Source organism: Oncorhynchus mykiss, chromosome 4, assembly GCF_057628025.1.
Source record: "Oncorhynchus mykiss isolate SJ-2025 chromosome 4, ASM5762802v1, whole genome shotgun sequence".
NCBI lineage: Eukaryota > Metazoa > Chordata > Actinopteri > Salmoniformes > Salmonidae > Oncorhynchus > Oncorhynchus mykiss.
The window spans coordinates 74,659,214-74,675,262 of NC_143025.1; the positions used below are offsets into that span (position 1 = coordinate 74,659,214).

The window sequence follows — 16,049 nt, forward strand, 5'->3', positions numbered from 1 at the left end:
TAACAATGCTTTACATAGTAAGGGGGAACTCCCCAGCATTGGGCAGATCAGACATGGGGTATCAGGTGTTGATCTGGGAGAGTAAACAGCCATTACTTGAACCCCTGTGCTTCCACCTTCCTGCTGCCCACCTGTGTGTGTGTGTGTGTGTGTGTGTGTGTGTGTGTGTGTGTGTGTGTGTGTGTGTGTGTGTGTGTGTGTGTGTGTGTGTGTGTGTGTGTGTGTTGTGTGTGTGTGTGTGTGTGTGTGTGTGTGTGTGTGTGTGTGTGTGTGTGTGTGTGTGTGTGTGTGTGTGTGTGCCAAGGGCACCTGGTGTGTTGTGTGTGCCAACAGACAGTCCACTGGTGCCAACACTATACACTGAGTGTACAAAACATTAGGAACACCTGCTCTTTCCATAACATACACTAACAAGGTGAATCCAGGTGAAATATATGATCCCTTATTGATGTCACTTGTTAAATCCACTTCAATCGGTGTAGATGAAGGGGAGGAGACAGGTTAAAGACAGATTTTTAAGCCTTGAGACAATTGAGACATGGATTGAGTATGTGTGCCATTCAGAGGGTGAATGGGCAAGACAAACTATTTAAAGTTCCTTTTGAACGAGGTATGGTAGTAGGTGCCAGGCGCATCGATTTGAGTGTGTCAAGAACTGCAACACTACTGGGTTTTTGACGCTCAACAGCTTCCCTTGTGTATCAAGAATGGTCGACCACCCAAAGCACATCCAGCCAACTTGACGCAACTTTTGGAAGCATTGGTCAAGGGCACCTGTGGAATGCTTTTGACACCGTTTAGAGTTCCTGCCCTGACAAATTGAGTCTGTTTTAAGGGCAAGGGGGTGCAACTCAAGGGGGTGCAACTCAATACTAGGAAGGTGTTCGTAATGTTTTGTACACTCAGTGTACGTCAGCGAGGCATGAGAGCTACCCAATAAAAGCTTTTGAGGATCTTAGCATCCTTTAGTGACTGATCTATTCTCATGACAAAACATTGTGGAAAAAATAACAATGAGTAATATTACATGCATTGTATGCAGTCAAGCACGGTTCAAATCAAATCCTCACAGTGATCACCATGGATAATGGATGAGATAGTTTTAGTGGGGTGTTTTAATATTGATGTGGGTTGTACAAGGAGAACAAGGTCGCCTGGCCGCCTGGCTGGCTGTCTCACCCTGATATCACCCTGATGTCTCACCCTGATTTCTTACCCTGATACTCATACTGCTGCATCACAATAACACCAGGTGCAATGGAGCGAATCCTGCTCTTCGCCCTGCCTGCACTCTGTGTGTGTGTGTGTGTGTGTGTGTGTGTGTGTGTGTGTGTGTGTGTGTGTGTGTGTGTGTGTGTGTGTGTGTGTGTGTGTGTGTGTGTGTGTGTGTGTGTGTGTGTGTGTGTGTGTGTGTGTGTGTGTGTGAGAGAGAGAGAGAGAGGTGGAAGAGAAAGAGGTAGAAACATTGTTTGTGAGGAGAGATAGGTAAAGTGAGCAGCGTCGGTCGCGCTTCAATCAAACATCCGGGTGCTTAAAAGCGCAGAAGCACCGCTGCAGCTACGTTTCCGCGTTGCCTGAGCGGAGAGAGTGGAGGGGAGGGGAACGGCGAGAGCGAGCGAGCAGCGGAGACGCAGTGGGACACAGAGTCGGAGAAGAATTACATAGACGCACCACAGCCACACAACAAATACATAGAGAATCGAACATTGAGCGTCAAGGAGCCCGACCCGAGTGGTGCGCGGCCGAAACCCTTTTCACTATGTAAAACCACCAGCTAAAATGTGAGATTTACGGAGGGCATCAGAAGAGAGCGAGAGAGTGGCTTTACCCCGTTATCTTTAGCGGGTCATCTCAATTTTGCTTTCCGTTGTCATCGCAGTGTTTCTGGGGGTAAAATGAAGAAGTTTAACATCAGGAAGGTGCTGGACGGCCTAAAGGAGCAGGCGTCTTCCTCTGTTTCGTCTGGCCAGTCGGGCGCCCCGGAGAACAATTTGATGCACGAGACCCTTCAGTCCGAGAATTTTCAGCTCTGCAAGGTGGGCGAGTCAGATGCCGTTTATAATGTAGCTGTATCCAACATAACAGTCTGTGAATGAATGTTGGTGTTTGCGTGTGTATGTTTCTATTTTCTCACTGCATATTGGCAACCCCTACTCTCAATATTGATACAGGTGAAAATTAACGCGCCGCCAGCTATATATTATTTATAGCCTATAATGTTACGGTTATCATCTGATGGACGGTTCGGCTACTATTGCCTACCTACTGCCTTTGCCTCGTCTTTTTTGTTATCTGTTATGAAAAGGTATTATAACAATGAGAATTTGCTGGTTTAGACACTCTGTCCATTACCAAGGTTTGGCAACCCAGCCTGTAAAATGCGCATATGGCGAATGCGCTTTCGATATATACCAGTACCAATATGAAATAGTATGTTCATCATGATTTTGCGTTTATTTACATGCATCCCATCATTAGCCTATACTTTTGTAAAAATCGAATAAATGCATACATATAGGCCTATCCTCCCTTCCGTTAAAATACACTGGCTTGCTTCATCGCTCATGTCATGTGCACTTCGCATGAACTGTCATACGGAGGGGTTGGGCTAAAAGAACCTGCTTCTTGCATAATCTATGTTCCGTGTGGATTAACATGTCCATCGCTGGATCCCTGGCGGGTTGATACAGCTGCGATCAGTTTCCCACCATACACACCCTCCAGTTCACTCTCCCGATCCCCTCATCCAGCCATAGCGGGTGAATGCCTCTGAAATTAGTAGGCCCGTTTTATTATGCACTGGCTCCCCTTCCTCCTTGAATTAGACAGGACAGAAGAATGGATGGGGTTAATAAACACTCACATTCGATGCTCATGCACGCACTGCCGGTAAAACAGCTGGAACGAATTTAGCCCATCATAGGCAACCACAGCAAATTGGTGTTAGGCAATAGTTGATAGGATGCTTTGCTTTCTAGTCAAATGGACAACCCTTGGTTTAAATTGTCGCCGATGCAATGTATTTCTCGCCTTCTTATTGTGGCGCTGCGTGTGTGCGCATGTTCTTTTTTTGTCGGATTCAATGGTCCAGACTATGCCCTAACACTATATTGAAATCAACACCCATATAGGAGGTATATTATTATAGCCCTTATCTTACCAGCGATTTAAAAACGCAGGCCTCCGTATTGGTGACGTGTTTCTCTGCGTCGCATGAGCGCATGAAGGTTTAAACATTTGCGCATGGCTAGAACCGCGTAATATCTGGAATGGTTGACTAGAATGTACAGCCTAGGCTACAATATGTTATATCTCAAATGTTTTTGACCGAGCCGCGTCCTGAAGAGTCATAATTGGGTTGGCGCTCCAGGCGCGTGGTCAATGGAAATCGTCCAAAGCCCCCTGCTTGTTGCGATGTAATCAACCCGCAATGCCCGGCCCGTTTTGCGGGTCCTGCCTGCGCGAGTGCAGGTGTCTGCTACAGTGGAGCGGCTCTTACATAATATGCTTTAGCCCTCTGCTCGGAATTTAAACGCCCACACCAGTATAAATTCACATTTTCAAGCTGAAACACAAGTATCAGACCATACCCATGATTATGCACAACTATTTAAATCAATAAGTCATCGTTTTAGTCAAAATATGATCTATTGGGTTTGAAGTGATAAATCCGAACTGCCCACTTCCAGAACATCCGTATCAATGCTGTGTCTTTTTTCAAAGATTATGTAAAACATTGTTTTTAGTTTACATTTTGTTTCAGGGCTGGGTTTTATTTGAATGTTACCACCCACCAGCATAGCATGGTTTAGAAGTCAGAAACACCTGCAAAGTTGTTCCTCTTGGGGAGTCCCGACAAACAGCTTTGTTTGGCCGCCTAAACCATGGAGCAAATTAAAATAGGGGATGCAAATGTATGATTTTGTACCTCCAGAAAATGGACATAATCCATTGGATAATTTGTAAATGTTCACTTATGTTTTAAATCTAGTCTGTATTAAACAAACAAAATAAATATGAACATTTTGCAACCCTATTCCCCTGTTGCCCCAAGATAAATGGTTTTGACCACTAAAGTCTTCCTTCATGCTTCACTGCTTTGATTGGTGCAGCTAAAGCACAAGTGTCAATCCTATAATTAAGCAATATGGCCAGAATAGGTGTGGTAAATGGCCAGAATAGGTGTGGTATATGGCCAGAATAGGTGTGGTATATGGCCAATGTCAAATCAAATTTTATTAGTCACATGCGCCGAATAAGACAGGTGTAGTAGACCTTACAGTGAAATGCTTACTTACGAGCCCCTAACCAACAATGCAGTAAAAAAAAATACAGATAGAATAAGATGTAAAAGTAACAAGTTAAGGGAAGCAGTGAAATAACAATAGCGAGACTATATACAGGGGGGTACCGATACAAAGTCAATGTGTGGTTGGCACTGGTTAGTTGAGGTAATATGTACATGTAGGTACATCTATGCATAGATGATAACAACAGAGAGTAGCAGCGGTGTACAATAGAGGGAGGGGGGGGGGGCAATGCAAATAGTCTGGGTAGCCATTTGATTAGACGTTCAGAGTCTTATGGCTTGGGGTAGAAGCTGTTTAGAACCTCTTGGACTTAGACTTGGCGCTCCGGTACCGCTTGCCGTGCGGTAGCAGAGAGAACAGTCTATGACTAGGGTGGCTGGAGTATTTGACAATATTTAGGGCCTTCCTCTGACACCGCCTGGTATAGAGTCCTGGATGGCAGGAAGCTTGGCCCCAGTGATGTACTGGGCCATTTGCTACCCTCTGTAGTGCCTTGCGGTCGGAGGCCGAGCAGTTGCCATACCAGGCAGTGATTCAACCAGGCAGAATGCTCTTGATGGTGCAGCTGTAGTACCTTTTGTGGATTCTGAGGACCCATGACAAATCTTTTCAGTCTCCTGAGGGGGAATAGGTTTTGTTGTGCCCTCTTCACGACTGTCTTGGTGTGCTTGGACCATGTTAGTTTGTTGGTGATGTGGACACCAAGGAACTTGAAGCTCTCAACCTGCTCCACTAGAGCCCCGTCAATGAGAATGGGGGCGTGCTCTGTCCTCTTTTTCCTGTAGTCCACAATCATCTCCTTTGTATACCAATATACCACGGCTAAGGGCTGTTCCTAGGCACGATGCAAAGTGAGGTGCCTTTTTGCTATTATAAACTGGTTATCAACGTAATTAGAGCAGTAAGAATAAATGTTTTGTCATACCCATGGTATAGGTCTGATATATCACGGCTGTCAGCAAATCAGCATTCAGGGTTCGAAACACCAGGTTATAATGAAAAATAAAAAGGAAAATGCTGCACACTGCTGTTCATGCTCCCAGAACTGCATGAAAAGACACATTTATGGGTAAAAATTCCAGATCACTTTCCGACAAACAGTTTTCGGGAGTTGTCACGGCTTCAGCACACCCTGCGTGAACGTGGGGAAACGAATATGTTGGTGTTCAGATGACGTGAACGGGTCTGTATCCTCACGTGATCTGGTTGAGTATTCGATGAAAACTTACCCGGGAACGAGCAGTCACTCTCAGGTTTCCTAAGGTGTACTGCAGGGAACGCACACTGTTGTGTGTGTGCATGTCTGAAAACCTCCCGATCACTCTTCCCACCATTGAAACTCTTGCAAACCTACAACACTCACTCTCCCACCTCCTACAAATCCCCCAAAATCTTGCAGTGAGGAAGGCGTCAGGGCATGCGTACTAGGTGGTGAAAATCCTGCTGGATAAAGCTAATATTATTGCTAATTTGCTACCCTAGCTGCAGTAGTCAACACTAAAACAATCTTTAGTCTTGTTTACAAATGACAGCACATTAGTGCAGTGAATGAAGAAATGGATGAAAATGCTGGACTTTAACAAGTAACTATGCAAATGGTAAGCCTTGCTCAGTACAAAATCCTAAAAAAGTGGATTTTGATTCCTACGCAATGTTCTACAAATGATATTACTTCACTGTCAGTTTTGTCCTGTTAATTTTGGTTGAACATTAAAGCAATCAGAATGGACAAAGCACTTTAAAACCCCTGATAATTAATTTGTTGCTATCATAGGGCCATGCACTACCCATAAAGCATATATAAAACTTATATTATTCAGAAACATCAAACATCAGAAACATCACCGGCATACTGTCAAAAATGAGAAAAATACAGTGATATGATATGTTGGCCATATCACCCAGTCCTAGATACAGTGCCTTCAGAAAGTATTCATACCCCTTGATTTATTCCTCATTTTGTTGTGTTACAGCCTGAATTCAAAATGGATTAAATTGTTTTTTACACACAATATTTTTTTACACAAATAACAAACATCATTTTTTTTTGTTATACATTTTTGCTATTTTTTTGAAAATTAAATACTTAAATATCTAATTTACATAAGTATTCAAACTCTTGAGTCAATACATGTTAGAATAAACTTTGGCAGCAATTACAGCTGTGAGTCTTTCTGAGTCTTTCTGAGCAAGTTTTGCACACCTGGATTGTACAATATTTGCCCAATATTATTTTCAAAATTCTTCAACCTCTGTCAAATTGGTTGTTGATCTTTGCTAGACAACCATTTTTAAGGCTTGCCATAGATTTTCAAGCAGATTTAAGCAAAAACGGTAACTCGGCCACTCAGGAACATTCACTGTCTTCTTTGTAAGCAACTCTATTGTATATTTGAACTTGTGTTTAAGGTTATTGTCCTGCTGAAAGGTGAATGAATCTCCCAGTGTCTGTTGAAAAGCAGATTGAATGAGGATTTAATCTAGAATTTTGCCTGTGCTTAGCTCCATTCTATTTCTTTTTTATTCTGAAAAACTCTCCAATCCTTATCGATTACAAGCATACCCATAACATGATGCAGTCACGACTATGCTTGAAAATAGGGAGAGTGGCACTCAGTAATGTGTTGGATTGAATTTTCCCCTAACATAACACTTTGTTTTCCTGAAAAAAAGTGAATTGCTTTGCCACATTTTTTTGCAGTATTACTTTAGTGCCTTATTGCTAACAGGATGCATGTTTTGGAGTATTTTTATTCTTTAATGGCTTCCTTTTCACTCCGTCAATTAGGTTAGTTTTGTGGAGTAAATACAATGATGTTGATCCATCCTCAGTTTTCTCCTATCACAACAACAACAACCATTAAACCCTGTAACTGTTTTAAAGTCACCATTGGCCTCATGGTGAAATCCCTGAGTGGTTTCCTTTATACCGACACCTGGGTTAGGAAGGACACCTGCATCTTTGTAGTGGCTGGGTGTGTTGATATACCATCCAAAGTGTAACTAATAATATCACCATGCTCAAAAAGATAATCAACGTCTATTTTTATTTTTATTTGTACCCTTGTACCAATTTTACATATTATTTTTAATTTAACCTTGATTTAACTAAGCAAGTCAGTTAAGAACAAATTCTTATTTACAATGACGGCCTACCCCAGCCAAACCCGGGCGGCGCTGGGCCAATTGTGCACCGCCCTATAGGACTCCCAATCACGGCCGGATGTGATGCAGCCCAATAAGTGCCCTTCATTGCGAGGCATTGGAAAACCTCCCTGGTCTTTGTGGTTAATTCTGTGTTTGAAATTCGCTGCTCAACTGAGGGACCTTACAGATAACTGAATGTGTGTGGTACAGAGATGAGGCAGTCATTCAAAAATCATGTTAAAGACTATTATTGCAACTTATTATGTGACTTGTTAAGAATTTTTACTCCTGAACTTATTTATGCTTGTCACAACAAAGGGGTTGAATACTTATTGACTCAAGACAAGAAAAACATAATTCCAATTTGACATTATACTGTTTGTAAGCCAGTGACAAACAATCTCAAATTGATGTTTGGGCTTGGCCAGGCTCTCCTGGCTACAGTCCAGGGCTATCACAGAGGTAGAGGTGAGGGGAGGTGGCAGCGAGGGAGGCAGAGGGGTATGATGGGATTGGAGCTGTTGGAGCAGTTGCTGTCTCTGTCCCTGCGGTCGAGGCTGCTCCGCTTCTACTGCTACTGCTGTGGTTGGGTGTGTGGTGGTTACGGTGTCTGCTATGGTTGTGTGTGTGGTGTTATGGTGTCTGCTGTGGTTGTGTGAGTGGTGGTTACGGTGTCTGCTGTGGTTGTGTGAGTGGTGGTTACGGTGTCTGCTGTGGCTGTGTGAGTGGTGGGTACGGTGTCTGCTGTGGCTGTGTGAGTGGTGGTTACGGTGTCTGCTGTGGTTGTGTGAGTGGTGGTTACGGTGTCTGCTGTGGTTGTGTGAGTGGTGGTTACAGTGTCTGCTGTGGTTGTGTGAGTGGTGGTTACGGTGTCTGCTGTGGCTGTGGGAGTGGTGGTTACAGTGTCTGCTGTGGTTTCTGGAGCCAGACTGTCCCGTCTGTAGCCCCCTTCTTTAGCTCTCAGTGTTGTGAATACTTGGAGGAAGAGTTGGCCACCTGGTAAAATGACCTTCTAGAGACGATCCCACCGGTACCACCCTCCTGAGTTCCTATCCCGCTCTCTGTCCCTGTCCCTCTCTCTGTCTGCCAGAGGTAGCTGCTCATACTGGGGTGCAGGGGGTGGGGGGGAGGGGCAGTAGTAGGGGGGCAGTAGTGGGCTACCGTGGGGTGACCCACGGGTAATGGGGTGCTTTGTATGTCCCGACTGAGGAGGGGACAGCAGAGGAGGAACATGGCAACATGTCCTGGGGAGAGTTTTATTTTATTATTATTTTTATTTCACCTTTATTTAACCAGGTAGGCTATTTGAGAACACGTTCTCATTTACAACTGTGGCCTGGCCAAGATAAAGCAAAGCAGTGTGACACAAACAACAACACAGAGTAACACATGGAATAATCAAATATACAGTCAATAATTACAATAGAGAAAGTCTATATACAGTGTGTGCAAATGAGGTAGGATAAGGGGGGTGTGAGGCAATAAATAGGCCATAGTGGCGAAATTATTACAGTATGGCAAATTAAACACTGAGGTGATAGATGTGCAAAAGATGAGTGGTACTGGGGTGCAAAGGAGAAAAATAAATAAAATAAATAACAATATGGTGATGAGGTAGTTGGATGGGCTATTTACAGGTTGGCTATGTACAAGTGCAGTAATCTGTGAGCTGCTCTCACAGCTGGTGCTTAAAGCTAGTGAGAAAGATACGAGTCTCCAGCTTCAGTGATTTTTGCAGTTCGTTCCAGTCATTGGCAGCAGAGAATTGGAAGGAAAGGCGGCCAAAGGAGGAATTGGCTTTGGGGGTGACCAGAGAGATATATACCTGCTGGAGCATGTGCTACGGGTGGGTGCTGCTATGGTGACCAGTGAGCTGAGATAAGGCAGGGCTTTACCTAGCAACGACTTTTAGTTGACCTAGAGCCAGTGGGTTTGGCGATGGATATGAAGCGAGGGCCAGCCAACGAGAGCATACAGGTCGCAGTGGTGGGTAGTATATGGGGCTTTGGTGACAAAACGGATGGCGCTGTTGACACGGCATCCAATTTGTTGAGTAGAGTGTTGGAGGCTATTTTGTAAATTACATCACCGAAGTCAAGGATCGGTAGGATAGTCAGTTTTACGAGGGTATGTTTGGCAGCATGAGTGAAGGATGCTTTGTTGCAAAATAGGAAGCCAATTCTAGATTACATTTTGGATTAGAGATGCTTAATGTGACTCTGGAAGGAGAGTTTACAGTCTAACCGGACACCTAGGTATTTGTAGTTGTCCACATATTCGAAGTCAGAACCATCCAGAGGTGTGATGCTGGACGGGTGGGTAGGTCTGGGCAGCGATCGGTTGAAGGGCATGCATTCAGTTTTGCTTGCATTTAAGAGCAGTTGGAGGCCACGGAAAGAGAGTATGTATGGCAATGAGGCTTGTCTGGAGATTAGTTAACACAGTGTCCAAAGAAGGGCCAGAAGTATACAGAATGGTGTCGTCTGCGTAGCGGTGGATCAGAAAATCACCAGCACCAAGAGCGACATCATTGATGTATACAGAGGAAAGAGTCAGCCCGAGGATTGAACCCTGTGGCACCCCCTTAGAGACTGCCAGAGTTCCGGACAACAGGCCCTCCGATTTGACACACTGAACTCTGTCAGAGAAGTAGTTGGTGAACGAGGCTAGGCAGTCATTTGAGAAACCAAGGCTGTTGAGTCTGCCGATAAGAATATGGTGAAAGCCTTGGCCAGGTCGATGAATACAGCTGCACAGTATTATCTCTTATCGATGGCCATTATGATATCGTTTAGGACCTTGAGGGTGGCTGAGGTGCACCCATGACCAGCTCGGAAACCAGATTGCATAGCGGAGAAGGTACGGTGGGATTCAAAATGGTCGGTCATCTGTTTGTGAACTTGGCTTTCGAAGACCTTAGAAAGGTAGGGTAGGATATAGGTCTGTAGCAGTTTAGAGTGTCTCCCCCTTTGAAGAGGAGGATGACCGCGGCAGCTTTTCAATCTTTGGGGATCTCAGACGATACGAAAGAGAGGTTGAACAAGCTAGTAATAGGGATTGCAACAATAGTAGTCACTGTTGGTCAACAGCCCAGGGCTGTATTCAACATGTCTGACAGAAACACAATGACAGAAAGAGGGTTTAGATAAAAACATAAGTTGGCACATTGAATTTTGTGATCCTAATGAGTAGAAATATATATAATTTATATAATAACAACACATGTGGATAATTGCTTAGACGCTGCTCATTAAAGCCCTTGAATGCTAGCATCCCTGCAGCCAGGGTAACAGCCTCCACCGGATAACTGATGACTGCACAGAATCAATTACAACAGAGGATTGGATAGAGATACATTACACAACAGCAGGCAATGAGAGTGTCAAGCATGAGGGCCCATAAAGGTACATCGTAAATACCATACTGAACAGAAATATAATCCCAACATGTAGCACTTTCAATAATTTTACCGAGTTACAGTTCATATAAGGAAATCAGTCAATTTAAGAAAACAGAAATACTCTTCAGTTTCATCAACTGTCCGGGTTGCTGGTCTCAGACGATCCCGCAGGTGAAGAGCTGGATGTGGAGGGCCTGGGCTTGTGTGGTTACACAGGGTCTACGGTTGTGAGGCCAGTTGGACGTACTGCCAAATTCTCTAAAACGACATTGGAGGCGGCTTATGGTAGAGAAATGAATAGTCAATTCTCTGGCAACAACTCTGGTGGACATTCCTGCAGTCAGCATGCCAATTGCGTGAGATGAGATGGCATGCTCCAGAGCGTCTTTCAAAAAGTGAGGCAAATGGAAGTGTGTGATGAGGGATGAAAACAGGAGTTAGACATTTAGTCATTTAGCAGACAGACAGTAAGTACATTCATCATAAGGTAGCTAAGTGAGACAACCCCATATCACAGTCATAGTAGGTACATTTTGACTTAGATAAGGTCAGCAAAGTCAGTGCTGGGAAGAAAAGAAGAGGGCCAGAGTTACTGCAAGAAAGGCAAGGATTTTAGTGGAGGGGTGGTGAGGGGGGGTGCTGTGGGATACATCAAGATACTTGGAGTAGAGGAAGGTTTTCAGATGTTTTCAGAAAATGTGCAGGCACTCGGCTGTTGTAACGGTTGTCTTCCTCCTCTGACGAGGAGTATGAAAGATCGGACCAATGCGCAGCGTGGTAAGTGTCCATATTTTAATGAAATATAACCAAATACTGAATACAAAAGAAGAAGAGAAATAAATGAAAACCGAAACAGTTCTGTATGGTAAAACACAGACACAGAAAACAACTACCCACAAGCCATAGTGGGAAAACAGGCTGCCTAAGTATGGTTCTCAATCAGAGACAACGATTGACAGCTGCCTCTGATTGGGAACCATACCAGGCCAAACACCTAGACATATAACACACAGAACAAAACATAGAATTCCCACCCCAACTCACGCCCTGACCAAACTAAAATAGAGACATAAAAAAGGAACTAAGTTCAGGACGTGACAGCTGTCCTGACATTACTGTGTGTCTGGAGCAGATCCTACAAGGTCGAGGGTCCCACAAATCTCCCACTAGGGAACCCCAATTCCTGTAGACTGTGGAGAGATGACAAGAGTCAAAGGCTCATGTTACAATAAAGTACAACAACCACACATGCAGCTATCTCAGACATAACAGAAGTCAATTCAAAAGAATACTAACCGGCACACAGAAATTGTTTTCAAATAGGTAGCCTATTTGACTGATAACATCTAGCCTACAGCCCAATACATTTTAAACTACGTCTTATGTCTTATGTCTTAGATTGTAACAATTCCTCTACATCCCTTTTCTACAAATGACCCACTCAATCTCTAGACCAGATTTGTTTGCACTAAGCTGCAGTGGTAAAAGCCTACTGTCAAGAAATAACAATGACTACGTGACATATAATTCCTGAAACACAATCCAGTTGATACATTTAAAAAATGTCATTGCATTCATGCATTGTATAAGTTTATCATTAGAAACAGCTAGGCTATAATGTTACATATTGGCACTGGCAGTTAACTAACACTGAATAGACACTTGTTAGCTAACTATAACATTCACAATTCCAGAGGTAGCAATGCAAAAACAGTCTTAACGTTATTATCAGCTTATATTACCAGCATTGATCCGCGTAGACTCGAGAAAATAGACTTGCCATCTTTATCAATCATATAGTCTGTAAGCCTACTGTCAAGAAATGACATTAACAACGTGACATAACTAGCTGTAATTCTAAAACACAATCCAGTTGATAAATGTATAGAATGTCGTTGCATGCATGCATTGTTAATCCTAACCTAGCTACCTAAAGCATACTATAAACTCGCTCCAGTCTGAGCTGCTGTCAAAACAATGATAGGAACGGTACACTCTAGCTAGGGTAGCTAGCTAGTTGTTTAACCACTAATGTTAATTTCAACCCGCTAGTAATTATCTTTTTGATAACCACATTAACAGGATGTAACGTTGGTAAGGTAGCTAGATACTTCAGCTCACATTAACTTGCTAGATATATATAAACTCTGTTAGCATGTGTGACTAACATTAGCTGCTAGCTAGCTAGAATAATTGGTTTAATTTAGCTAGAACATTAGCTTGCTCAGTTTGCAAAAATACTATAATAAACAGTCACCCGCAAAAGAAAATTCAAGGAACTTGTCTATCTATTTTGTTGTGCTATTACATTTGTATTGGTGTTTCGTGTCCGATGTGCTCAGGGTGTTGCTACATGTCATTTGCGATGTGCATCATGAAGCAAGTCACTGTAGCCTGTAATGTCAAGAACCATGAGCACGGACTGACTTGGCTTTGCTGTACAGCAGCTGAAGCCTGCCAGCAGACTGCCAGCATCCTACCTACCAAAGATTGTACCGTGTTCATTACAAAGTAGAAAAACAAATGTCTCTTATGGAAGATGCCAAAAGTTTGGAGACAACAATAGATGGTGAAGTCAAAAATACTGGTTTCCGTCTGTGGCAAAGTTTTCACTATTGTAATGAAACAGTAGGGAGCAGGTCTCGAACCCTCGACCTTCACCCAAGGTCCGGCGCGCTATCGACTGTGCTGCAAAAGCATGCTCTTGCGGCAGGGTCGATTTCCGCGCTTATAAACCCAGGGTCGTTACACTATTATGCTTACTACAAAACAGTAGCCAGCTGACTAATGTTTTGAATACGTTGTAGTAAAAAAAACTGCAAAAACAGATAACATTAGCTAGCTAGATAAGGTTAGCAAGATAGCAAACTAATGTTCGCATGCTAAGTAGCTACACTGACAGCTTTCAATTTGTTGATGTTTCTCCAGTCCACGTGGAAATCACCAGAACATTCTTTCCCACCCCCAATTCGTGAATATTTAAACAACAGTGACCTCTCATTCAGAGAAAAAAAAGAAGAATGCCAAAACTGAAGCTGGGAAAGTGACTACTGAGACCAGTGACAATCATAACCCAATAGAAAACTCTGAGGTTAATAAGCGACCCCGAAGGCGGTGCAGCTCTCTGCAGAATACAAAAGAAGGCAGCCAAACATCAATGCTGGCTTTCATTCAAACAATCCGGAATCAACAAACACCCAAGCGGCCCAGGGTACCAAGCTCCCCATCAGAGTCTGGAGTTAGGTCACTTGCAGAAAAAATGGCTGATAAGGAGGATGTAATTCTGAGAGAAGTCGAGAAAAGGCTCCTTAATTAGCCACCCAGACCAAAATCATTGATGAATGGTGGAACATGCATGATTGAAATAATCTATATTTGAGTAGCCTATATTATCAGGTTCAGAGAAGGACATCTGTGTAACTCATAACCTTTGTTGCTACCATAAGAGAATGAGCAATCTCCAGATAACTTTTTCAAACCATCCATCAGGCTAAAATGCTCTGGGACCCTCGTTCCAAGCCTAGAGGAATATTGGGAGGTCATTTGAATATTCATAGCATTATTTCTAAGAGTGAACAGGTAGAACATTTATTGAATGAGTCTAATCTTGATTTTTCTGTTTCTCTGAGACATGGCTGAAGAAATGGTCTCCTATTTCAGCCTTTAATGTTGCTGGATAGTCCATATTCAGGAGCAGCAGGGGAGACGGCAGTGGGGATGGATTGATTATGTACATGGAAGATAACTATAAATTCAATCGTAACATATGGAAACATGCCAATGACCTTGAATGTATGGGGCTGAATGTCTTCCTCTCCCCTCTGATGTCTCTCACTATAATAGGATTATATCAACAACCAACATCTGATATCTCGTTTTATGACCATCTAAATGCCATGCTTAAAGAATGTGACTATAAGAAGGAGATCATCTTCATGGGCGATTTCAATATAAACTGGGAAAACAAAACGTGCAGGAAAAAACTCAAAGACTATTTCAACCTGACTCAAATAATACAAGGTCCAACCAGAGTAACACAGTCATCCCAGACTCAAATTGATCTGGTGTTTACTAACAGACCTGATCGAAAAACCAAGTCCACTAACTTACAAACTGGCGTTTCTCAAATCAAATTGAATTGGTCACATACACATGTTTAGCAGATGTTATTGCGGGTGTAACAAAATGCTTGCGCTTTTAGTTCCCGAGAGTGCAGCAATATCGGAAATGTTACTTTGGTGATTAGAAAGCTCACTAAAAAGAGATTTAAGTACTTTACACCACTGCAATTGTAAAATAAATGTTTCTCATATTGATGCCACACAGTCTGTTTTCTAAATGAGAATTTGTTTTTTAGGGGCTCTTGCTCTATAAGCAAACAAGTGGGCTACAACAACCTGCCTAACTGACTGACTCATGCAATACTACAGCAGCAGCATATTGTGGTAGACCTGTCACGCCCCAATGTGAAGGGTTTTATTACAGAGTAATATAATCACAATTAGCTGCTATGTGGGAGGCACCATAAAAAGAGAAAACTGGTTGAATCAACATTATTTCCACTTAATTTCAACCAAAAATGTAATGTGATGATGTTCAATCAATGTGGAAAACGTATAAAAATGTATTTTTTTTAACCTAAATCCAATGATAAGGTGACAGTTTTGGTTGATTTCACATTGAATTCACGTTTGTTGACAACTCAACCAAATGTAAATCCAAACTAGACGTTGAAATCTTTGTGCCCAGTAGGGGTGTTGTTGCTAGTGTACACACACACAATATCATGGAACCCAACTGTTAGGCGTACACATTAAACATCACAGTTTAATTGTTGTTCATGTATTGCTGTTCCTTTGCCTGTAATTTCAATTGTTTATTCACAGACTTCAAATTGCAGTTTGAGTAAATATATGGATGTTGAATTATGTGGACACAAAACTACTCTATTGAGAGAACGCTTATTCCCACTAACCCTGATTTGTATCTGTTGTTTCCTCATTCCTCATTGCTTTGCTGCCATCTCATTGGACGCCCAGACTGTCCGTCATGGCTTCCCCTATCAGCCGTCGTCCATGGCCCATGACCCAGTCCAGAAGATCCTGGCCATTGGGACCCAGAGCGGGGCCCTCAGACTGTATCCTTTCTGCTCTGTGTGATGCTGTGTTCAACTCCATTGATCTGTTTGTGTT

The 16,049-nt window shown here is 42.9% G+C and overlaps 1 protein-coding gene across 6 annotated transcripts in view; it reads left to right on the plus strand.

The window, feature by feature from the left end:
- The first annotated feature begins 1,382 nt into the window (after positions 1–1,382).
- Positions 1,383–16,049, plus strand: part of LOC110521064 (syntaxin-binding protein 5) — a 129,332-nt gene continuing 114,665 nt past the window's right edge. For 5 of the 6 annotated variants that reach the window (XM_090233007.1, XM_036976008.2, XM_036976009.2 and 2 more), the window contains exons 1-2: positions 1,415–2,036; positions 15,897–15,994. In XM_090233007.1, coding sequence (XP_090089133.1) covers positions 1,896–2,036; positions 15,897–15,994 — 239 coding nt within the window. In that variant the 5' untranslated portion in view covers positions 1,415–1,895. Of the gene's footprint in view, positions 2,037–15,896; positions 15,995–16,049 lie in introns of all 6 variants that reach the window. The other variant, XM_036976010.2, reaches the window with a different exon arrangement.